This window comes from Micropterus dolomieu, linkage group LG22, assembly GCF_021292245.1.
Source record: "Micropterus dolomieu isolate WLL.071019.BEF.003 ecotype Adirondacks linkage group LG22, ASM2129224v1, whole genome shotgun sequence".
In the NCBI taxonomy this organism is placed as follows: domain Eukaryota; kingdom Metazoa; phylum Chordata; class Actinopteri; order Centrarchiformes; family Centrarchidae; genus Micropterus; species Micropterus dolomieu.
Window position 1 is genome coordinate 3,917,923 of NC_060171.1, and position 26,787 is coordinate 3,944,709.

At 39.5% G+C, this 26,787-nt stretch overlaps 1 protein-coding gene across 2 annotated transcripts in view; it reads right to left on the reverse strand.

Annotated features, from left to right (window-relative positions):
* Positions 1 to 26,787, reverse strand: part of cadps2 (Ca++-dependent secretion activator 2) — a 309,850-nt gene that overhangs the window by 108,025 nt on the left and 175,038 nt on the right. For both annotated transcript variants that reach the window (XM_046036641.1, XM_046036640.1), the window contains exons 12-14: positions 25,079 to 25,215; positions 10,364 to 10,551; positions 824 to 925 (exon numbers count right to left, since the gene is read on the reverse strand). In XM_046036641.1, the coding sequence (XP_045892597.1) occupies positions 824 to 925; positions 10,364 to 10,551; positions 25,079 to 25,215 (427 nt within the window). The remainder of the gene's footprint in view (positions 1 to 823; positions 926 to 10,363; positions 10,552 to 25,078; positions 25,216 to 26,787) is intronic.

Genomic DNA, 26,787 nt, shown 5'->3' on the forward strand with positions numbered 1-26,787 from the left:
TCTGACAAATAAACTAATAAAATAAATATTTAAATAACTAAATAAGGACATTGTGTACGTTGATATGCACATTAGTATTCTGGCTTTATGCCTTATCCGTATTTTGATAATATTTGGGATATGACTTTTGCATGGAACGTGTGAGCCCTGGTTATTCATATCTCTGTTTAGATTTTAACATTATCCAGACAAATTCTGATTTTCAGCGTGGGTCCAGGTGTGTCTTTTATTAGGTCACATCGAGAATTTCTGTAGTTTCTGTTACCAGTGAGTTACCTTAACAATTCAGGATAAACTCTGCTGCATGTACCACACTGCTGGATTTAGCTTCTCAATCCAGTCATTAGTAACAGAAGACATTTTGAAAAAAAGGCATCACCAAAGTCAGACTTTTATTTCAGCATTTAGACTATAATAACATGATCTATCTATCATCATGTTTTTGTTTTACTGACTATGTAGTTAATGGTGCACCTGAGAATGAAAAGAAACCTGGATAAGGTGTTTAAAGGCACAGTATTAATATTTAGATCAAACTACTTTACATGTACAAAAAGCATAACCAGGATCATCTAAAACATAATGCTGTTCTCAACGTTCTAAGCAGCTTAAACTAAATTCCATTAACCTTTATTGTATTCAGGTGGAGAAAAATACCTCAAACCTGGGCAAATAAAACCGAAACTATCTGCATTTTCACCAAACTGTAGTGACCTTTTTGAAGTCTACAAATTGATTTCCGTACAGTACAGCTATAGAGTGTAAACCAATAGCTTACACAGATTTTTGTTGTTTTTTGTGATTCTGGTGAGAAGGTTCATACCTAAAATGTGTGATCTTGTTTTCCAGCAGAGTCATGAGGCGACTCCTGATGGCCTCAAAGTGCTCTTGTTCCTCCACGGTCACCGTCCCCATCCCATCGGGCCTGACGAGACAGAAAAATCAGACACAGGACACAGTCACCTGACTTTCATCTTTACCTCTTGGCTACTAGATTATAGGCTGAAGGTGCAAAGGAGTTTGTTTTTTCAGGATGAAACAACTAATGACTGATGTCATGAATCTATTAATTCTCAAATAAAAGCCAGCATTAATGGTCAGCACAAGCACAGGGAGAGAATGCCACCGTTTTTCCTTTTGATAATATTCATTATTCAGGATATACAGATAATATATAAACATAAGATAAAGAGCTACGTACAGTGTTAAAATAAGCACAGTCACAAAGTATCTGTTATTACATAAAACCGAAAAGAACTGCAAACAACTGCAATATCCTGAAAAACACAAAAAATTGTGCATTGTGGGGGAGCTACTTTGAAACTGTAGCTAATGAAGCTACGCGGTACTCCTCAATGGCAGTAGTTAATCTCCAGCCCTTCACGTTTGCACCATTTTGCATTAAGTGTTGCGTACTGTTAAGTAATTTATCAAACACACTAAATAAATGTATGTAGTTGTCACAGACTCCAGTTTGCAGTGCAGCTCCATGAACTGGGAAATTGTGTCACACATTCATTACATCACATGACACAATAGCCAAATTATAATTTCATCCCTCAACTCCTCACAATATGCTCTCTTTCTGTGTTGATTTGGTTAAATGTCATTTAAACATCAATATCATATAATGAAGACTGTACCGTATGTGAATGAAGTGATGGGTTTTTTTTAAGTGTGAAGGCTATTTTTGGCTCTCTGACTAGGTGGCCCTGCCTGCAGGAGAGGTCAACAGACTGGGAAGGTGAAGGAGACCAGCTCCCACCCTGCTGACCAACTCTCCAGAGCTGACTGCATCTTTCGAGACATGTAGGCTGTCTGTCTTGTCCTCTATGTTCTCCTACCATCAGGTGTTTGATTCTCTCTTGAATGGCAGCAAAAATAACAACAGAGATTTATTTATTTATCTCGTATTGTGCCTAACTAGTCGTCATAACATATTGCATATGGAGTTTCAGATGATTCGGTTCAAGATGAGACCAAACTTTTCTATGGATGTCAGTTTTTGAGCCACGACAAAGGCAACAGAGTAGGTAAGCCTCCTTTTTAGCCTAGCTGATTGCCGGAAATTCCTTTTGCTATGTCGTAATGCATATTGTAAAATGGCCATTACTGCTGAAAAGACGAAAGTCTAAGCTTTAAAAGAGGCTCAGTCAGTAAAACAGTTTTTTCAAAAATTGTGAATAACAGCAACCACAAGAGGTCCTTGGGCAGACAATCATAAAAGTGCACAAAAAATATTAGACTGATGGGTCCAGCAGTATTCAAGCAGATACACACACAACCAAGTGCATGGTCCCTTAAGTTAAATGTACTTTATATAATAATCTCATTAGAAAACAAAGCCTTTCCCACTATTTGAGAATTTGAAATATCAAACATGAACGCTGGGAGCTATATATTTGAATGCTGTTGACAATTCAGCACAGACGCCCTCTTTATCAAGAGTTGCTGCCTGCAAATACCTACAAAAAGACATTTCTATGAGTAAGAACCCGGCACCAGCTAAAGGTCTTAAATACCAATAAAGCAGAGACACACAGAGGTCAAGTCAGTGCAGGAATCTTCATTTGTTTTTACAAAGAAAAAAGAAAAACTAAATGGGACAAAATGTGAAGCCTTAGAAAACAGCTCAGGCTGCTTTTCTGTCGTTGCCTTCTTTTTCGCTCTGACAAGTCGGACTGGCTTGTTTTCACCAAACTAACTCAGAAAGCAGCCAAACTCTCCACACTGACCTCAGTGTCAACCAATCAAACAGAGAGCTGCTCAGACTCCTCTTCCTCCTCCACAACTCATCCGGCAGGCAGGAGGAGAGTCGACAAAGAAAAAACTGTTAGTTGAGCGCTTCATTAATGTTTGTAAAGCTTTCATTCCCTTCTTGCCTTCGTCTGAATAGGCACTCTGGCAAAAAAGGGGAAAAAATGCAATCAGTACCCAGAGCGACCAGCCTTGACTTTCTGGGCTTTCTATGTGCAGCTGAAAGAGAAAAGCACCCTCTCCAAACGGCACTTGCGGTTGCTGGAGGGAAGAAGCGAGGAGGTTGTCTGTTAATGAGTTGTTCTTATAAAAGCCTTCGCTGGTTCAGCCCCTGACCGCCGCGCCTCGAGTACCAACAACTCTGCCGAGCTCCTCTCGGCGTGTTCCTGACTCTCCAAAGTCGAAAATAAAAACGTGATAAGAAAGGAGAAGCTGCAGAAGTCTGGCGCTCTGCAGCGAGGGAGTCAGATGAGACGAGGATACTGAACAGACACTGATCAACTTCCCATGGAATATATTTATGAAAATAATAGCATTATTTAACCAGGAAGGTGAATCACTGAAAATAAAACAGGAGGATTTTGACCAAGCACAGACAAAATGCATGACAGAAGTAATAAACAAACTATTAAAATAACGTAAACCTAAACAACATTATGTTTCTGTAATGCTACAGTATTATGTGTCATGCAATCCCAGATCAGGATAAAAAAATAATAAATAGAATTTAAACTTGAATACGATACAACACAAAATAAAACAAATCAAAATAGATTATAAAACAAAACACACAGAAGAATTACGTCAAATTATGTTATAAACGGAATAAAAGAATAAATAAAACAACATAAAAATGTATTTTAAATTACATTAAAAATACAAAATAAGATAGTATTATTAAATTAAATAACATTACTTAAAATGTTAAAGAAAAAAATATATTAAATTAATAATAATAATAATGTTACACAAACAAATTTAGCTTTTGGCAAGACAAAAAGGAGTATTTCTTCAGAACAGGTTGGTGTTAGGAGGATGGAGGTTATAGATGAGGAGCAGGATGACAACAGGAAGTGTTCATGCATTATGTAGGAACATCAGTGCCTCTCTCTTCAGCTCCACTCTACTCAATTTGTTCTGTAATGACAGGCAGCTTTCTCTGCACAACAGCACTTGTTAGCACAACTTCTAAACCCTGTTGTTCCCCAAATCTGCCAATTCATTACCACGCCCACCCCCTCATCACACCCCCACCTCTTCCCACAACCCCTATTTAACAAGCACCAGTTAATCCGGAGGGAACATAAAGCAGAGTTGTTGGGAGGAGCGTGTGTGCTCACTCATGTAAAGGCAAGAAAAAGCTGGATTTCATATTGAAGCAGCCGAGGGCCTCGCTGCGCTCTTGGCCCTTGCACGGACAAATGAACACGTCAGGTCTGTGGTCAGAGCAAGATCTTCGACGGACAGAAGGATAGATGATGGAGGGATGGATGGCCTGAGGCTCCAAGCCCTTACAGTTAATGCCAGCTGTCCTTTAATCCATTGTTCACCTTCCTCAATCAACTCTTACTTCCATGTGCACCACAGACAATAAAACTGGCTGATCAGTTTTGCAGCTCTCATGTTACGTTACATTACGGGTTCAGTGTAAAAGGGGTGGAGCAGAAATTGTACTATTTTTAGAGCAAAATACTTCAATTAGTGCTTCTGTATTTCAAAAAAATATCAGAGACTTAAAATTCTTAGAATTAAGTTAGAAATTAAATGTATTACGTATTCACTGCAGTGACATCATTTTTTAAAAGTTTTTAATGACTTGCCTAATGAGTGTAACATACAATAAGGGCTACAACTAGCAATTATTTTAATCACTGATTAGTCTGATGATTATTATCTTAAAAATTTGCTTTGCTTATAAAAGAAAATAGTGAAAAATCATTATTTTCCAGAATCCAAGTTCACATTTACAAATGTCCCATTTTGTCGGTCTAACAGTCCAAATTGTAAAAATATTTAAATATTTGTTTGAAGTTACTTAACCACTGATTATTAAAAAGGTTGCTGATATATCAATAAATTAACCAATTGTTTCAGCTCTAAAATTCAAGTGACAATGTGGAGGAATTTCACATGTCTGTATACAGGTGTATAAATATCTTTATTTAGACTGGAATATTCAAAGGTTTTCCTCCCTCTCTTAAGAAAAAGCTTCAGTCTCAGGACATTGATCTTCACATAGAAAAACAATCTTGACATATGTACCCAACACCATTGAGATGTTACCTTTGTCAAAGATTGTCGCCTGTGATATCAGCTCCTTCTCTTCACATTTAAATATATTGACTACAAATGCAGACTTTCCCACATGGTCATAATGCATTTGCCCTCAGGGGTGATTGTAGAGTTGCTCGACCAAGGGCTGCTGGGAATCTCCAAGTTCAAATTCAGAGAAAGCATACACAAGGTGCTGCTTTACACGAACAACCTGCACAGTTTTAGGTCACAACGCACTCGGATTTCAAATTTAATTCACCAACTTTTGATCAAAACTTACAAAATATCGATTCATTTAAAATGACATTCTCGTGTCTGACTTACTGGAGAAGCCAATTTTCCAATGAATGAAAGGTTGCACATGATAGATTAGACTATTTCAGCAGATTTGCATTTATATATCTAGCAATGGGAATAAACACTAAAACACAGAAAAAAATTAAAAAAGTGAAAGTGGTTAGTTAAATCAGCATTTTGAAAGCTGAAATATTTTACTCTAATCATCATAAAAAGATCATCAAGATTTCAAACGATATATGAAACCTCCCCCAAATGTCACTCACACCCTCCCCTTCCTCTGAATGGAATTACAGCAGAAAACAAATCTGACAAGGAACAAGTTGGCAGGATGCCAGACGCAAAACGTAGCAAGCATGTACAAACACAACACGGTGTGGTGTTTGGTTTGGTAGCTCTCCTCACTGTGCCATTAAATTCAGTCAGATGTATGTTCATGCTTGGGCTCACATGGCAGAGTGGGGAACGATGCGACAGCTTGTCGGGGTTCAGACACATTGTTGCTGCTAAATGAAGCAAGCTCGTTGGAGGCGAGGCTGATGTCAGCGCCGCTCTGGGGCCGAGGGGAGGGGGGCTCTATAGACCCAGGTTTGTGTGTTTACACTCGATGAGGCTCAAGTGTAAATGATAAGTGCCATATCCGCCTGCGGGATCTACCAAACCCTCTGGGCTGATTGGTTCTGATGTCAGTTGACAAGAGTCATCAAGAGTCAAGCTCGCAGAACGGTGTGGCAGTGTACCGGGGGTGGACGCCACTTCACCTTAAGAGGTGTAGAAAGGAGATTAAGATTGAAGAGGAAGAGTGGCAGGTGATCATGTGTGTCACCTTCCTTCTCTGCCATCACCTCTGCGGAGACGGGGGGTTGTTGTGTGAAGGGCTGAGGGAGGTAAAGGCTCCCGTCACATCCTGTGTCAGTGTGCTGTGGATGGCTTGGCCAGGAGAAGATCAGATGTGACAGGTGAGAGGGAGGCGACCGAACCCCTCTGGCTCTGGTAATGCTCCTTTAACCCTGATCCAAGTTCAAACGCACCCGTCTCCTCAGACCAGCACAAGATGAATCAACGTGTCACAGCTCCTTCACCTGCTCAGCTTGAGTTGTTACATTAAATCCTACAGCCCTAAATACTTAATGATTAACACAGCAGGCCTTAATAGCCACATTATCACGTGTGTGTCTCATGTCCAGATAAACCCAGATGCAATTTAAAACACTTTTGCTTACATTACATTGTAATTTCAGTGTCACTTCAGCTGCCATTATCACAGGGTCCAGGCACTACAAGTGAATACTTCCACAGACTGACCTAGCTATACTTAGGAAGAGTAAAGATTTTGCAGTTTGGAGTGACAGATGCATTTTTTTAGAATCTGAATAAACCATCTTGAGTGAATTGGTTTAAACAATAAGGTCTCTAGTACTTCGCTCTTCTCTCTTTTACACCAAGATTTTCATGGATAGGATCTCAAGGTGCCGCCGCCGCCGGGAGAAGAGGGTTTGGTTTGGGGAGCTCAGTATTGGGACTCTGCTCTTTGCAGATGATGTGGCTCTGTTGGCTTCATCAGACCGTGACAAGCGAGGGTAAAATCAACAGGCGAATTGTTGCAGCGTCAGCAGTAATGAAGGGATTGTACTGTACCGTTGTGGTGATGAGCGAGCTCGACCGGAAGGAAAAGCTTTTAATTTACCAGTCCATCTGGGTTCCAACCCTCACTTATGATCATGAACTAGTGACAGAAGGAATGGGATTGTGGATATAAGTGGTTTATTTTATAGTTAGTTTTCTCCGTTAGTGTTGGAGGGCTCACAATTAGAGATAGGTTAAACATTTGGAGGGAGTTCAGAGTACAGCCACTGCTCCTTCGCATTGAAAGGAGACAGTTGAGGTGGCATCTGATAAGTATGTGCCTTCCCTTGGAGGTTTTCCGGGCACGTCCAACTGGTAGGAGACCCTGAGGTAGATCCAAAGAATGCTGGAGAGATTATACATCTCATATGGCTTGGTAACGTCTCGGGATCCCTTAGGAGGAGCCGGAAAATGTATCTAGGGAGGACTGACATCTGAACTACCTTGCTTATCTTGCCGCCATGGTGACCTGACCACATAAGAAAATGGGTGGATAGCTTTGATTTGTAAGTCTGACAAAATCTGCGAAGCAGGAAAGGGAATTCTACAGTTTTCCTTCTGCTAATTTTCACAACCAGTAAAGTACAGACAGAAATGCGCTACAATGCTTCTTTCAATCTGCTGTAAAATTTTAACAATGTTGGTTAAACAGGTTAAAGAACTCTTAACAATATTAAAATATGTCTGCTGAAGAACAGAAAACACTTCACTAGGAAACATGATGTAGCTGCAACCAGAATAAACAGGGGTATGAATAAATGGGACAGTAAAAGTGTGTCATTGTGAATAAAAAACATCAGATTCTTCAGAATAACTGATAATTCATAAAACATAAAAAAGGAGCTGAAAAAGCACTGAAGCATAGTGATCAGAAGTGAAGATAGGAATTTGAATAAAAAGACGGATAATCTATTTCATCATTCAAAGAAAACCAAAAATCATTTTTAAACTCTGACTAGACTGTGGAGAAAGTGTGCTGTAAGAAAAAGAACGTTGCCATGAATTATGGGTAAAAGCCTGCTTTAGGTATTATAGTACATAAAAATTGACAATGACCAAATAACTAAACTGATCTTACTGTAGACCACAAATGGTTAAAAGTCAACAAACCTTGAAAATCTGACATCATCTGTGGGAGGCTTTTACATATCTTAAGAAAAGCACAGTCTAAATATACTGCCTTGAAGTATTAGTCAAGTACTCTCCTGTTGATCATTCTGTGGCGTCTGTCTTTGTCCCCTCTGCCTCCCAACGTAGTTTCGTCTCTTCGAGCAGCCCTCCAGGGAAAACTTGAGTTCTGTAATTAAGTTTTTTTTTTCACCTCCGAGCCTGCCAGCCATCCTAAACCTCTTTTTCCCATCCACACCCACTCAGGCAGCTCCATGAGGCCTGAATGGGCATCAATTATTCAAATTAGAGCTCCAACTGACAAAAAGCCAATTCCAGTAACCCCTCTCCTCCCCCAGTATATCTGGCGATTTGCTGGAGAAGCTAATCATTACGCGTTCTAATTGACTAAATGAGTCGACAAAGAGAAAAAGCACAGATATCAGTAACTACCAGGGAGTGAAGCAAGCAGGGGCTGTTGGGAGTGAAGTGGAGAACTAAACTGCCGGAGCAACGCTGATGCCAACAAGTGGCTAAAAGACACTGCTGCTGCTCATATCTGGACAGTTTACTAGTGACCAAAGCTGAGCTGCCCGCCCTTTAGAGACTCAAGAAAAACAGTTGTTCAAGCAAATGCCCAAAATCAATATCTGTTCACGTTCAAATGACAAAGCCATACAGCAGTCGTGGGACATTATGACTCTTTTGCATCACGTGCAAAAGAGGGAAAAGTCCAAAAAGGTAGGAGTTGGGTCGGGTTGGATCGGTGGGTCAAAAATACTTCAACAATACTATTTTAACACTGGAGCTTCTTGCTCATCTTTCATTTCCTACTGACACTTAATGTTGGTTTCTTTTTGTCAAAGACAACAATGTGGTTATTGACCACCACGATAAACACCACAAATCCAGACAACTTGGCTGCCTCTCCAGTCATCAGATCTTGACAACTTGAGCTTCATTTTCTTAGCCTATATTTTCTTACTTTTTGGCAAATTGGCACCATTAATATTATGTTGAGCTTTTGCAGTGTAACCATGAATGTTTAGACAACTTTCCCTTGATTACACTGATACTAAAGACAAATTTTAAAATTTGATGATTCTCAGGCAAATTGTAGAACCAAAGGAGTGTATTTTTCCCTTTGACTTATAAGCAGATATATGGACATTGGATATGAAGATATCCTTGGAAAGTGTTCGGTGACAAGCATCTGAAATGTTCACCGTCAGTCAGTGAGGGATAAAACGTGCAATGAGACGGGATTTCAAATCCTCACTCGTTGCTATGAATACATTCAATGCCGAGCTCTTGAACCTGGCATCCACGTCTGATTATTTATCCGAACAGATCTGAAATAAAATTTACATTGGCAATTTACTGTACGCCAAGTCTCTGAGTGTGGGAGTTAATTTTTATCCTTGGAAAAAGTAATTTGACAAAACCACTTACTAGCTTTTAGCTCCATAGCTTTCAACTGCATTTTTGTCAAAAAAAATAAAAATAAACATAACATAAATTAAGTTTATTTATTAAAATATTGAAATTAGAAATACAGCAAATTTATGTTATAAAACTAAATCACACCCACATTGCTATCAGTTTTTGGTGATCTTCCAAACAAAGTCTGGTGAAATCTGCACCCGGAGTGGACTCTCTGGAAGTCTGCAGTAAGTGCACTTATGGCCCCTTGCTTCAACTTGATGAAATATGGTTTTGGACAGCACTCGGCAGTCCAGACTTTATGATTGTGTGCCACAAATAGAGTCTGTAAGTGTGTGGAAGTTTGGACATTTGGATCCAGCCTCTGTGTGGCTGAAAAAGAGCATCTGTGCTCAGTGAAAATATACAGAATAAATGTAAAGGTCAAATTACAGTCTGCTCACAGAGCTGTTCTAAGATATCTGTTGCTATATACATAAAGTAATTCCACACATTGTTCATTTTCAAAAAGTTATGTTACAAATGATTAGGTAAAGTGAAGAGAACTCGACCCTCTTTATTCTGTAAATCTCAACATAGTATTTTATTCTGAAGCTATTATTCTAAAAGGTATCATTCGGGTTTCACAGTTTTTTACTGAAACGGTACCATATTACTCTCTTCGTGTGATGATATTCCTGTTGAAACAATGCCAGCGAAGGTTCAATTTAAAGCAAGACCTAGCTGTGATACTGGGAGTCTTACTGGAAGGATTTCTGCAAAGATGGACAGAAAATTTGCCGTGCACCATGGCTATCGTTATCATGAGCTCCCACATGATTCCTGAGACCAGTTTAAATGAGTCAGTTTTGGCTGGTACCTGTTTCCATGGACGTGGGAGGCGCAGAAGGCATAGCTATAGTGCAGAAGTGTTGGGTCGACCAGAACACTGTTCTCCGAATAATCCATCAGATCCTTCAGGTAGCTCAGGTGACGGTGGCAGCCTCGGACACCGTACCGAGCGCAGTACTCATCCAGGACAAACACCTGACCAGGACTGAACCAACCCTGAAGACAAAACACACAGACCTGTCACATTATATGTATCAACAAAAGCAGTCTGAAGTCTGACTAGCGTGCCCCAGAGGCTGTGTTATAGAATATTCTTAGGGGTCTTAATCGATGTTAAAGGGAAAAGGTAAGACGGGTCTAGCTTAGAGTCATTAGCTGACCCCACAAGTGTTCTCTAACCTTCCAGCTCTATTTATTTCTCACATGTAACTGTCCTTGTTAGGGAGAAGACAGTTAGACTGATAAGGTAGAGACATTAGTTTAGGCGTCATGCTAGCTCTTTTGGGAATCTGGCAATGTTGAGTCTTACAAGACTGTTTACAATAACTCACTGACTGCAAAGATTAGAGTACAACTCATGGACATGTAGCTACATGCTACAATGATGTAGCAATAGAGTCTAAACATCAGATAGATTTGTTGTTCTAGGTTAAGGCCTGCTAAAGATGACTTAAGAGGGACAACCTACAGGAACTAGGGTGACGACAGAAACATAAAACGGACCAAAAAATGTTATCCTTCAGATTTGGTGTAGGCATTTGACGTGTTCACGTGTTGTATTCTGGCAGTGTATCTCCTCAGTCGGGCTCAATAAACCATGCTATATTAAGTCTTCATCAGTCTCAAACTTCTGAACCTGGCTCACAATATTTCATCAACAGGCTGCAGTCTTCATTACAGCCCCAATATGAAAGTGCTGGATGCAACAAACTAAAGATTTAGAGCAGATGTATCAAAGTCCGCCACATAATCCGCCTCTTAGATATTTATATAGTTAAAAGAAGACATGAAATGAGGGAGACATGCAACAAAGGTCACCGGCCAGATTCTAATAATGGGCATGCGGATCACGTTTTGCGTCGTAACCCTTGAGCCATGAAGCACCACACAGATATATTTTTTCATAGGGTTTGAAGAGAAAAGAAAGAATGGAGAAAGCTGAAAGTATACAGTTTCATGCATCATCAATTCCATTCAACAATGGGGACCAGTAATACCCAGCTTCAAAGTGTACACAGTCAAACTTTAGTGGTCACCAAGCAGCTCCCCTAAAAGAGAACAACTTTGGACGTAGCAGCCAGAGGAGAGGTCATGGGTTTATTAAACTCAAGAAGAGGTCTTCTTCTGAGGAGCAAGAAATCTCACAATTTGACCAGTAGTTGTTGTGATATTTTGCTTTGGAGTATTGGACTGTGTTACAAGTGTAAGTTGTTTCACAGAAGACATTTAAACATGTCACAGAAGGAGAAGCGCAGGTGTAAATAATAAAACTAATAATGGCTGAATTGATTTAGCTGGTTTGGTTTCAGCGTCCTTGTGTTGAGCATGCTGGCTCTCAGTCACACTTGAACTTGGATACTTGAATAGAAAAAGGCAATCGTTAAAAACCTGTGATTTTCCTCCCGTGGCAAGTCAAAATGTCTGCCGTGAAAAAAGCCCTGTTGTTGAGGACAAAACGCATGATAGTATGCACGTAAACACACCTGTGAATGTGAACAGCAGTTCGTTACAAACTCCACAGACAGCTGAACAATCGTCCTGAAAGATAACTCCAACAAAGACTCCTCCCTCACAGCTTCCTGTTACCATGGGAGAAATAAACAGGCTCGAACCAACATCGGTCACCTTTTGGCTCCACTAACTCAATAAAAATCCTCAATACTTACCACAATTAAAACACAGAAGTGTAAAGGTTAACCTTTCAACTATTAATTCTCTGCTAGAGTAAAAAAAAAAACCCCAGAAAGGTGTGGAATGACTTGGAACATCCTGAGATGTTCATTAGTTCATTCATCCTGCACGTAATCACTAAATTAGGCATGAAACTTACAACGCTAATTAAGATTCCTCACGGAAGGAACATTAACAAATTAGCACCTCCACCGAGCCGACGCCACACACACGCACACACACACACGATTCCTCCTGCCTGCTACTTTCCGCCTGGCGTCAGAGAAGATAAGCCCCAAATAAACGGTTTCATTTTATCTTCAGAGGAGTTTGTTTCTGTGGTAGATTATCTGCATTTAAAAGATGAAAAATGACACCAAATGTGTATTTTAATAAAAATGAGAGATTTTTACATTCTAGATATCTGATTGACACGTTTGAGCATATTGAGTTATAAAGTAAAGGTTCCTCTTTATTCTAATCATCCTGTTTTGATTTTCTGTGCAGCCAGTTTTAGGTGTTGCGTTTGGGTTTTCCCATTTCCAATTTAAAAACGGTCCTATCCACACTGCTGACTCATAATTTTAAATATTAAACGGACTATACGGTATTATAAAACTTGTCAGATCACTTGCTGAAGATCACTCTGGCATGAAACATGTCAATTCTATTTTGAACTAAGAAATAATAGCATCTCTGCTATTATCTGCTGCTTATCTCAATGTTTTTGTAATTCAAACTTACGGATCATTTTTCAAATTTAAATTAATCAGATAATAAATAAAAGGTAACAAATTTGCAAATTAATTTACAGGGTGAAGTTTTGACCTAACTTATAAAATCAAATAATCAATGATTCGGTTTGTTGCTGATATTCTTAAGTGACTGATGGTAACAGCAGATAAAAATGAGAAGGCTGTTTTTGAATAACTGGCGTTTCCATTTTTTCTATTGAAACACAAGAACATTGACATTTGAAAGTTCGTCAAAACCCTGCATAATGTTTTTAAAATGTTTATAATATGCGTACAGTGGAATTATGGGATGGCTATGATCAGGGATTAGGATTTTGGTTATGTAAAAAAGCTAAGGTGTGTGTACAATGATCTGATGGTGGTTGGAGTGAAATCCTCCCAGGACTGCGTCTTTTTTTAAATGTTTTCAAGTCATTTTGCTTACCAAAGAAAGTGGAACTGTCAAAACCAATTTCATCATTTGACAAATGAGAAAACAGTTTTATGTCTCTGAGAAATGATATCTGTATGTTTAACTGTATCAAAGATCATTTAAGGACTTGATATTAGACAACAGTTTTATTTAGACTCTCGCTGACATGCTGCTTCCTGTAGGGGTTAACTGGACCTGGCAGATTCCTCCTCTGCAGGCCTTTTAGTGTCTCCACCTCCTCCCCCCTCTGCCCCCTTCCCTACAGTCTTCAGTTTGTTTGTCGTTTTTCTCCAGTTTCTTTCTTCATTTTACTGTCCGTCTGTGAGCTCGAGCTATTAATATCACACCACAGAGAAAGAGAGGGGCCTGTCGACGGGCGTGAAGCGACAAGATGTTCTTCTGTGACAAACAGATGGCGAACTCCAGTCTTGGCGCTGACCGCTCAATTAGCGGCTAACGAGCCGACTGCCTCATTAGCTCCATCAGCCACGGCTGCACGTCTCTGTGTCAGAGCGCCAGCGTCCACCACCTCCCTCTGAGGAATGACACGACCCAAAAAAGTGAAAGCAGCGTGTGGCTCCGAAGCAATGAACACCTTGGCTTGTCACTCTTTACTTGACTACAGATGCCTGACAGGAGGTTGAGAGAGTATTGTTTATTGAATGATTTTAACTGTCAGGTTTTTGGCTGGACCACAGCAAAGCGGAGCCAGCCCAATAAATGCAAGTGTCTGTCCCTGATTTGGTGAGTGAGTGATGAAGTTACACCATTGGCCGGCTAAGTGTTGGAGTTTCCCCACTGGCCATTGTATCAAAATAAATAGGTGTAAACAAGCTTTGTTTCCGCGGTTGTCTACAGATGAACTACGAGCGTGTACATATGTGTTTAAGCTCAACGTAATATCCGTTGCAGTATTTTCTGAAACACCCCCGGTACAGTTCTGCAATGCCAAGAACTGTAATTAATTGTTAACTTATCTATTAATAGACATTCTTTTTTTGTTCATACAATTCCTGTAAAGGAAGAAGTCAAGTGCTGAGATCAAGAAATGTTTTCTAATGAAACAAAGGTTGAGTATCCTGTAAACAATTTCAAGCATTTAAAAACACAGTGGGTGCCTAGTCTCAAATATTTGGATGTGCACAACCATGCCCCGTTGCAACTTGCGGAGTCTATGTGCAAGGAGTGGGGTGACATTACTTTTGGTGAGTGACCCTCATGCACACTACATTGAGTATAAACAAAGTCCAGCTATATACTAGGCTAGCCTTACCTTTACAAAAAAAAGTTGACAGTTTTTAACACATCAGCAGAAAACATGGTTCCAGCTGGAGACACTACTGACAGTTATGTCTTAACAACCATCCCAGGGGTTGATACTTGATTTTCAGCAACTAGATAATTAGCATGGCTTCATAGCGGGACAATATGTCAACTTCTATGAAAAACCCATCCTGAGACTGGCAACAACAGTCCTAAATAAAACACAACAAAGTCATTTTAATTGTTGCTTAAAGGTTCAGTGTGTAAGATTTAGTGGCCTCTAGTGGTTAAGGTTGCAAATTACAACCAACTTTCCAGTCTACCACTGCCCCCTACCCTTTCAAAGAGCGTAGGACAGCTACGGTGGCTCACACAGCACAAAAGGTGTCTCTTCTGAGACAGCAGAGAGTAGCCAGTATAACAGCCAGGTATATTTATAAATAAATTATATTTACTTAATTATTCAGTAAAACCGTTTATAATGTGACTTGGCCACTGACTGATAATATGGAAAATGTAAGCCAAGAGTATGAATTACACATACTCTTGACATTACATTGTCACTGTTTCTGCACCACACTCCTTTATAAACCACATAATAGATAAAGTTTATACAAATATTGACTAGTGAAACACATTCATTCTCTCTGTGATTATGGACCCTCGCCAAAACTGCCCGCCAACAATAATATCTGGTCCGCTGCCAGATTACGGTGCTTTGATAGCAGCAAAAAATATAAATAAATAAATGCTTTGATAGCGGTGCTGAAATAGATCTCAGTCATGGCAACAGCAGTTACTCATTTAATCACTTCCTCTGTAGTGGTTTTGTCTACAAAATAAAAGTGCAACTGATTACTTTAATGCTGTAGTTGGAGTTCATCTGAACTTTTACTTTGAAAAATTCTGAATGACATTAAAATACTCTGCTGCTTACTTGACACACCTCTGAAAGAGCTGTCAGAAAACGTGATTCCCCTAAATGTTCTCTGCCTGGAGATACAGAGAAATGATAAAGCGTCCGTAGGTTGATGACTTCGGATCAAACACCGAAACACAAACACTGCAGCAAATGCTGTAATGTGAGAAACAGTCGCTGCAGAATCAATTTGTTGAAGAGAGAGAGAGAAAAAAAGAAGCTGTTTAAGTCACAACCTACAGGGGAATGGGACCTGCACTTTACCGACTGAGGCGAGGCAAGACAAGTTTATCTGTTTAGCACAATTTAACAACAAGGTAATTACATAATGTTTTAATTACATAAAACATAAAAGCAACAGGGAAATATGTAAAAGTTTAAAAGTAAAGCAGTGTTACAATCAGGGTTAAAAGAGTTAAATGGAAAATAATAAAAAGCTAAAAACAAAGAAAAAGAAAACAGGACAGTAAAAGTTACAGTGCAGTGTAAGTTATCAATAAAAAGAAATATCTTAAAGATTTAATTAAAAGCAATGGTAAAAAGAAAAGTCTTCAGTCTTAATTTAAAAGAACTGACTGTTTCAGCAGACCTGCAGTTATCTGGGAGTTTGTTCCAGATATACGGAGCATAATAACTGAACGCTGCTTCTCCTTGTTTAGTTTTGACTCTGGGGACAGAAAGCAGACCTGATCCCAGACGACCTGAGAGGTCTGGATGGTTCGTAACGAAGCAGAAGATCAGAAATGTATTTTGGCCCTAAACCATTTAGTGCTTTATAAACTAACAGCAGGATTTTGAAATCAATTCTTTGACATATAGGAAGCCAATGTAAAGACCTCAGAACTGGAGTGATGTGATCCACTTTTTTTGGTCTTAGTGAGGACTCGAGCAGCAGCGTTCTGAATCAGCAGCAGCTGTCTGATGGATTTCTTAGGGAGCTCTGTAAGGACACTGTTACAGTAGTCGAGTCGACTGAAGATAAATGCATGGATAAGCTTTTCCAGGTCCTGCTGAGACATAAGTCCTTCAATCCTTGATATATTCTTCAGGTGATAGTAGGCTGACTTTGTAATTGTGTTAATATGGCTCCTCAAATTCAGGTCCGAGTCCATGACTACACAAAGATTTCTGGCTTGATTTGTAGACTGAGCTAACCAATCACCATGTTGATAGAAGTCAATATTATCTAACCATCATCTAATCGTTGAAAATTTTGCTCCAATGCAAAACTTATTTGCAGACCCCTGTTGTAAATTATTACTACTACTTCTCCTAACACACGTATTCAACGTAGTGATGAGTGCCTGAATTCTACCAGGAGTAGAAGAAGAACGCAGTGACGAAACGCACTCTGTAGCGTATAACCTGTGGTTATGTAGATATAAGTGTCTCGTTCTAAGGTAACAAAAACATGACGGTTCATTATATAAGGTCTTTATACATCACTTAAAACACAGTTATGGATCTCATATTGCATTTCTGTCAATAAACCCTCAGAAATATTACATACTGAACCTTTAAGTTCGTTTTACCAGTCAGGTACAGTCCCCTCCAAAAGTATTACAGTAAGGCAAATTCCTTTGTTTTTGTTGTTCACTGAAGACATTTGGGTTTTGTTTGAACCCACCATTTTTCAAGTGAGCAAAACTACTGGAACATGTGACTGACAGATGTTTCTTGTTGCCCAGGTGTTGCCTTTTAGGTTGATTGTTTTCATCCTTGGTTCAAACCTATAAAGACTGCATTTCCTGTTAAAGAGGATAAACCAACATGAAGACCAGAGAGCTGTCAGTGGGAGAAAAGCAAGCCACTGTCAAGCTGAGCAAAGAAGGAAAATCGACCAGAGCATGGCTGCTTCTGGAACAGGCTCATTAATATTTATTGATAATGTAACTGATGATGGTCGCAGCAGAATGAATTCAGAAGTGGACAGAAACATTTTGTCTGCCAGATTATGGAGAAATGCATTGAAACTAATGGGGAGGAAGTTTCTCAAGCAGCAGGACAATGAGCCAAAGCACACTGCCAACAAAACAAAGGACTTGATCAGAGGAAAAAGTGGAAGGTTTTAGACTGGCCAAGTCAGCCACCTGACCTGAACCCAACAGAGCTGCATTTCACCTCCTTAAGAGGAGACTGAAGGGAGAAACACCCCGAAACAAACAAGAACTGAAAGAAGCTGCGGTAAAAGCCTGGATTGCATCACAAATGAAGAAAGGCAACAGTTTGGTAGTCAGTTATTGCAAGCAAGGGTTACGCCACCAAATATTATATATTATTTACCTTTTGATTGTTTTACTTTTGCTCACTTAAGAAGCTGTGGTTTGATACAAACGGCTGGTTTGTTCTGAGTTGTTTAACACATCTAGATGTGAATACCAGGAAATAAAAAGCTGAAATTGTGAACTCTTGTCTCAAACTCATCTTTTGATCTTAAACCCAAATATCTTCAGTGAACTACAAAAACAAAGAATTTGCCTTACCACTCCAATACTTTTAGAGGGGACTGGAGTCCACCAGAGAGCACTGACATGTTTATTTTTACACTTTCAAATGTAACGCTCACTGTTATAAGATCATGTTTAAACTCTAAAATATCAATATCTGTATTCTCCTCAAAAGTCTATTCTCTGCGGACTCAACTCTCAGGCACCACTGCCTGCTACCTGCTAAAAAAGTTGATGTTTATCCTGCTGAGCAGCAGAGTGATGTTATTTTCACAGATGCTTAAAAACAGTCACTGCACTAATCAAGAGCAGATGATAAACAAATACTGGTAGATCTGTCAGAATATTTAGCTGTTTTCCTCAAGGTCAGCGGTTCATCTCTCCATTTGAACATTGAAATACAATCTGGAGACTCTCTTCTTCTGCAGATTCCTCTAATTAGCACAAATTTAACTGAATCACTGGGAAGCTTCAACTTAAAGGTGTGGGAGGCTGAACTGTGTGGATGCATAGATCTGAGTAATTATAAAAGAGTCTATAAATGGTAGAGTTGCGCGTCCTCGACCGCCAAAACTAAAGGTGGAGACAAGAAACAAAGTTGTCTCAAATCCTTTTAGGTTTATTTTGGAGTTCTTGTGGAGATCCCGAAGTTTCCACAGTTACCAATTATGTTTTAAAGAAATATGTCTAAAATGAAGACGTTTAGAATATTTTCTGAAGTCTGAATAGTTCACTCAGTTGTGACAAAATACAGTTGCAATGAGACTAGAGACTAGCTGATGACGAAAGTGAAACATCTAGAAAATAAAACAACAGATATTTTTCTCAGGATTTGGAGGAGAACAAATCAGAGCTAAAAGAAGTGTGTATTGGACTTGCAATCCTCGGGTGGATTCAAATACAACATCTATAGCATGATCATAATTAATCTGTGTTTGCTGGATGTGGAAGGCAAGTGTAGGGCAAGAACATGTTAGCCAGTACAATTTCATCAATGTTGTGTTATATGTCGTGCACCCAATAGGCCAAAAATCTGTCAATCAATCAAATCAAGTGAACTTTGTAAAAGAGGAATAACCACAATGAGCCATGTGCTGAAGAGAAATGACATAATGATGACAAAGAAAACTGTTATGTTGAATTGCTTTGACTAATGCGATGTTTCCTACGTGAGAAGAAGACAGCAATTTATAGGTAAACAAACGCTGTGTTTAGACGGACATCAGCACTGCGTGAAAAAATGCTGTCTCCTAATTCATTTCAATCAGACCACAGTTTAACGTGGCCTGACATTTAACAAATGTTGCACCCAACAAAGTAAGTTGGCTATTCAAACACCTGCAAGCACACGTTCCCATTAAATTACTTTGTAACATGAACACATAAAGCTACTTTTTACCAATCATGGAGGTGGTGAAAAAAATAAAAATAAAACAATGTCACTCTGATAACTTTCCAGAATTGTAAAATCCTGTATCATAGCATAATTAACCTCTGTGCAGTGTTTCCTTCAAACTCAAGGATTGCGATACTCAAACTTGAATTCCTGGATCATATTTAATCAACCCACCAGAAACAGCATGCCCACACCAAAGCAGCTCCTTGCATTTTAAACCGAGGGCTGTTGGTCTAAATAACATATGAGGCAGAATTCATTCTGGGTCACAATGTTGTCTTTTGGGTAATTAAACGTCCGTGTTGTAAAATTTGGAGACAGCTTTTCTGCCTTTCTATTTTTTTACATTTAGGTGACAATTACTTGAAGTAATACAGTATTTTAGTTTTGGATTAAGCTCATTCAAGAATTTCCTTTCCCTAGTGTGGATGAAGTTGTGTCAGAACTCGCTCCACAAGCAGCTTCACTTGATGATTTAAGCCTTCAGTCATGAGTGGGAACTACACTGATCCCTTTAGCAGGACTCTGGGCCCCAGCTACAAACCAAATTTCTGCCTAATTACTGTTGTTGTTGTTGGGTTCAACTCTTTGTGAATAAAATATGACCCCGTCTATGACATGAATCCAAGCCACTTCTCAACAGATGTCCCCCACGCCGAGGCACTGGCCTTTTCTCAGAGTGTCTGGTGAAAAAAGGCTCAGGCTGGAACACAAAGCCCTCGAGTTTTCACAAAAGGCTGAGGAGTGGGAGCTGGAGGGGCGGTGTGAATGGATCGGTCTAATTGCAGAGCTGGAAGGAATCCTGGTGAGGCAGGTAGAGAAATGAAAGCAGCACAGATGTCACTCTGGTGAACATCTCCTCACTCTGCTGCTTTTAAAAGACGAAAATACGCAGCACCTGTCAGGATGAGATGACTCCTCAAGATCTGTCCAAGTTTGTGTTTCACTGGACAGGCAGTCACAATAAGTTATAGAGTGAAATTGAGTTTTGTAACTCCCTTCTGCCACATAGCAGACAATATACATTAATACATAAGCAATTATAAGTAGACTAACTAGAGAGTTTTAGTGTCTGATGATGGTCTACATTCTATTATACAGGACTATTTTAGCCAAACTGGACCATGACTGTATGTTCGCACATTTTAGCCCATTTTATTTATCCCATTTACTACCAACCATAAACCTCGAGCACACGTACACATATATACATACTCATATATACTCACTGGCCACTTCACTGGGACTGTTCACACAAAGAGCTAATCTGCCAATCACATGACAACAATTTACGGTAGTAATTTTTACTCATTACCATTGACGGCAACGTTGCCCTGCACCATTGCTCTAAAAGTTGCTCTGTGTATCATCAGCTTAACTCAAATAACCACTCGTTACAACCAAGGTATGCAGAATACCATCTCTGAAGGCAAAACATGTCGAACCTTAAAGCGGATGGGCTACAGCAGCAGAAGACCACACCGGGTGCCACACCTTTTTTCCTTCAACAGGAAACTGAGGCTACAATTCGCACAGGCTCACCAAAATTGGACAATAGAAGACTGGAAAAACGTTGCCTGGTCTGATGAGTCTCGATTTCAGCTGCGAGATTCAGATGGTAGGGTCAGAATTTGGCGTAAACAACACGAAAGCATGGATCCATCCTGCCTTGGATCAAGTGTTCAGGCTGCTTGTGGTGGTCTAATGGTGTGGGGGATGTCTGCTTGGCACACTTTGGGCCCCTTAGTACCAACTGAGCATCGTTTAAATGCGACAGCCATGTCTATCTTTATGACCACAGTGTACCCATCTTCTGATGGCTACTTCCAGCAGGATAATGCACCATGTCACAAAGCTCAAATCATGTCAAACTGGACTTAAACGTGACATTGAGTTCACTAAACTCCAACGGCCTCCACAGTCACCAGATCTCAATCCAATACAGCACCTTTGGGATGTGGTGGAACGGGAGATTTGCATCATGGATGTGCAGCAAACAAATCCGCAGCAACTGCGTCTGAGGAATGTTTCCAACACCTTGTTGAAAGTATGCCACGAAGAATTAAAGCAGCTATGAAACAAAAGGGGATCCAACCTGGTACTAGCAAGGTGTACCTAATAAAGTGGTAAACTGCTACAGACTCAAATTGATCCGTACTTAAACTGATTTAAAGTGCAGTAAAACACTCTGCATGGGAATTTTCACAGTGTACTGACATAAATTGAAAAATATAGCTGCACGGAAAATGAGAAAATTCAAACTGAATAAGGAAAGCAGAATATTTTACATATCAAATGGGTTAAAATACGCAAAAACACTGGTATATGTTCATTGGCTTAAACCGAAAAGGCTGTTTTTCAAAAGCTTAACACCTTCTTGGCCCTAAACAATAGTTTGGATATTTTCCAGTCAGGATTTCAACCACACCACAGCATAAACTGTTCTTGTTACTTTCTTTAATGACATCCACTTAAAACACCGACAGTCAAAAAGTTTCAGTCTTGGTTAATTGGATTCGGTTGCTGCATTTGACAATGACATATTACTAGAGAGACTGGAAACCTGGGTGGGACTTCTGGCACAAACTGGTTTGATTCCTACTTGAAAGACTTCTTTGTGTTGTAATTACAGATCTGACATGTCGAGTTCCCCACGGCTCCATTTTCAGGCCTCTTTTTTTCCCAACCTCTACACGTCTTACCCTAAGTATGCATGCGACCGCAGATTTATAACAATATCACCAGTTGACTATGGTCCCATACAAGCACTGAGTAAGTGAATTAAAAAAAGTGCCAATATTTTGTTAAAACAAAAACAAACAAAACAAAGAACTCCCTCAGTATTTACAGGTCAACCAGACAGCTGCAGCTGATTCAGTCCTTCCTAAGACCAGGAAAGTGGATCACTCCAATTCTCAGGTCTTTACACTGGCTTCCTGTTAGTCAAAATAATTGATTTTAAAATACCACTGTTAGTTTATAAAGCACGGTCTGGGATCAGGTCAGCTTACTGTCCCAAGAGTCAAAACTAAATAGCGTTCAGTTTTTTTGCACCACATATCTGGAACAAACTCCCAGAAAACTTCTGCAACTCTTGGTTCTTTTAAATTAGCGCTTCAAACTTTTCTGTTTGCCTCTAAATATTATGTTTATTTTGTCCAATGTAAAGTAGTTTGAATTGCCTTGACAATCCAAATTTACATCAGACATGGTGCGTCGTCGTTTGCGCACTGAAGCATCCTTTTTTGTTATCAAGAGTGGCTCCAACCTTCATTATTGGGTAACAGTCCTCAGTCAGAGCTGTCCTTTCAGCAGTATCTGTTTTTAACCAAGCTGACTGAAATGAATATAAATACTTAGCTCTTTAAATGGTAAATGGACTGTTCTTATATTATTCACCTTTCTGGTCTTCCGGCCACTCAAAGGGGCTTTACTCTACATGTCACATTCACCCCGTTCACACACATTCACTGATGGCAGTGGGTCCCCTTCTTTACCTCTTGAGCAAGAGCCAACAAAAACACTCTAGAAATGCTTCAAAATGCTGCTAGAGTGGATTAATCTTTAGACTATACCTATATTAAAATGGATGAAGTTAAAAAACTAATTACACACTAATTACAAATGAAAAGGAAATTCATTAGAACCACGAGTCATAATTTTAAATGCTGTGTGATGTGACGTAAATGGTACTCCGCCGGTTCAAGGCAAATCTTCGTAACTAAATTGCAAGAACGCTTACTATTAAAATGGCATGACATTTAAACACTTTGTTAATACTGCTTACATACTCGAGTCCTTTGTGTTGCTAGTGAAGGTTCCTGTCGCTGTTTTATGTGTTTTTATTTTTGAGGACTCTCTGTTTTCAAGTCTCAAGTCTGTTTCAATTAATTTGCATGACTTACCATACTTAATTATTTTATGTTTCTGTTGTCAAACAGAAATCTTGGCTCATGAATGATTGGAACAGTAACTCCTGGCGGCTGCACTGAGACACACATGGGAGATGTTTGTTCTGAAGGCTTTCTGTCAGGAAGCCTTACTTCTTGATTAGGCTTAGGCACTACTTGGTTAAGTTACGGAAAAAAGAAAGCCACAAAGCCTTTCAGCCAGAAAGCCCTGAAGGCAAACTTATCCTGTGTGCCACTGAGATGTCAATCAAATTTTTAAAAGCACAAAGCCATCTGACAAAAATTCATCAATACAATTTTATGACATCAGCAGACATATGCTGTTGTTTTCCAAAATCTCTATTCTCCTTTGTTCTCTCCATTTTCCTTGACCACACTAAAATCAAGGCTGGTATTTTTAGATTTATCCACTCTATGTAGTGTGAACAGAAGGACAAACTCTATTGAAAGCTCACACAGACACACCCACACATTTAGGCTTCCCCCACCTTTCTTAGCCCCTCCATTGAGTCAGCCCAGCAGTCGTCAATGAGGGTCATGTTCCTATTTGGAAAGTATTGATTTGAGCATTTATCCCCTCAATCAGTGTGAGAGAGCCCCCCAGGCTTAACATGCAGAGGGAGGGGGGAGAGAGAGAGAGAGAGTGCGAGAGCGCGCTCTGGTTCTCTGAAATCATCAAACTGTCTGCTGAAAAGTTTTCTTCAGGAGCGTCTTTACATTCTGCTCTGACTCATCTATAATTTATTTCAACCATGTCATTAATTATTGTCACTATTAATTAATCTGCTAATTATTGATACTGAATGAGCATTTAGGCACAAAGCCCAATTCAATACTGACTATCTTTAAAGACTAAGCAACTAGCAAAAAAAAATTAAAAAAAATAAATCACATTTGAGAAGCTGGAACCAGGGAATTCTTTTCATTTTTGCGTAAAAGATACTTTACCGATTAATGAATTATCAAGATTGTTGCTTAATAACTTTCTGTTGATCGATTAATAGATGAATTGATTAATTGTGGGCCATATGCTGACCTGTATATTTTTTTCCCCCCAATTAGTCCAACAATTTTCATACGATTCACAAAAAAATGCTGAATATTGTTAAATCTGTGATTTGTCTGATGATGGTTTATTTTATGTCTGGGAAAACCAGTCTCCAGCTTTTCGAGGAACTCCATGCCAGTGGATGCCGGCGTTCAGAGTTACTCACTAGCTTAAAAAAAAACACCATCTGTATGTGACCTTCTCATCCTCCTCCTCTTTTGCTACAAGCTGCAAATCTCTGCTTCTTAACACTTTTTGATTATGACTGAACATTTTAATTAAAACTGTAACAAGAAAAAGGTAATTTGAAAACTGCAAATTTATAAATATAGCCATCTGTTCCACTTTAGCAGAAGAGTGCTGTAAACATCCCTGACATACTTCAAAAAAGTTCTTTGATTTGTTCTCTGGTAGCTCCTTCCTGGTGTACAGGAAAGCGATGCAGCTTATATTTCACACTTCTTTAAAAAGAACAAAGAAATTATTGTATTATGGAGGGGAAAAAAAAAAAAAAAAAAAAAAAAAGAGACCATCGCCTTCAGAAACTCAAATGTCATTAACAAAGTCTGTAGTGCCACCCAGTTTGGTGGACAGCAGATCTCTGAGGGGTAGCGGAGAATCAATGAGCTCTTTAAAAAAACGAAGATGGACATCAAGACAAAAGCCGAGAGTGTGTCAGATGATGCGTTTGTGTTAACGTACCAGGCAGGAGAAGGAGTCGTTCATGCGGTGCTGCAGAGTGTTCTTCTGTAAAATGGTGAACAGGGCGGCGTGGTCAAAGCGACACGGAGGTGCAGAGATCAACTCCTCCACCCCCTGACGCTGAGATGGATCCAGACCTGAACAGAAAACATAGAAAAGAGGTGTTTTAAAATTATTTTTTTCCCCATACATTATAGTTTTGTGTAATGGGTAAAACTAAGCAACACTCACACTCATCCACCACCTTGACCTGAGATGACAGGTTCACATTTTTTCAAGTCTGTTTTTAAACACTCACATTCCCATTTGAGCGTCTAAAGTGTTGTTGGTCACTGTAACTGTTCCTCCCGTCCTCCGTCACTTACACTAAAATCACTTTCGGAGGGTATGTCTAAATATACATATGTGCATGTCTAAGACAGACTTGAAAAAAGGTGAGCCTATCCTTTCACTCTCCGTCTCACTACATACAGGACAGGATACTTCATCTTCAAATTAAAGGCTTTATATAATGCAATAAGGCCTTTTAATGGAATGCAGAAATTTCTATATTTTAGGATAACTGGATTACATTTACTATGAACTATCTCCCAGGTGTCCTCTGTCTGTCAAACAGTTGTGGACATCACACACCCAAACTTTTAGAAACTACTGTTTTACCAAACTAGAGCAGCTGAAGGTTTTACTGCCGCTTTTGATTAAATCAGAGTGATGAACTTGTTTATTTTGGTGAAAGACAGCTGCAGCATAGTATGGTGGATTTTAGTAATTTGTGAAATGTAAAAATGTTTAAACTATAGTGCCTCCATCAAGAGATGAGTTCCTATGTTTGATGATATGTCACGTATAACCTAACCAGAGTTGTGTTTACGTTAGGCAGTGTTAGTAGAAAGACGAGGCAAAAGGGAACGAGAAAGAACGGCCAAGAAAACAGTAACCTCAGTGTCATAGTAAAATGGTGAATGAATGACTGCACAGATATATTTGCATGATCCCGACAGCTAAAGAGGTGATATATAAATGTGTTCAGATTCACAGTCATTCATGCCTCTCTTCATGCTCAGCAGTGAAGTGCAAACACACACACACACACACACACAGAAACACAGACAACACTACATTGGCAGTGTCAGTTCTCAGTGCTGTGGCTAATAGTTCCCACCTCGGTTGGCTACAGAATCTCTGTGAAGCTGTCAGTACTCTCAGCTGACACAAAACATTCGCCAAAATGGACGACATGTGAGGAAAACACTGGAAGTGACTCACAGAGTCGAAAACCAGCCAGGAAGAGGACAAACGAAAACACATCGCTGATCAACTGCAGCGAGAGATCAGGCTTCGTGTCCACATGAAGATAAAGAGAGATATTTCTTCACATCTTGAAAGGCAAACCAGAGCAAAGTGTGGTGGTTTTACTTTACTAGCTGTGGTACAATAAAGTAAATTGGTTGATTGAATTGTTAATTATTCTTCTGTTTATGAATCCTTTATTAATAATTCAGAAACAAAAACAATATGATTTGAGCATGGAGGTCCATTCTTGACTTTTGGGAACAGCATTTGTATCAGAACAATCACAGTCAACTTCCCAGATGTTTTAACTTTCAACCACATGTCATTAGTCTTTAGTAGCAAAATGCAGTTCGCTCAGGTGTCATTATGTGACCTGTGCCATCACTATGTCATGTGGTTGCACCTGAGCAAACTTT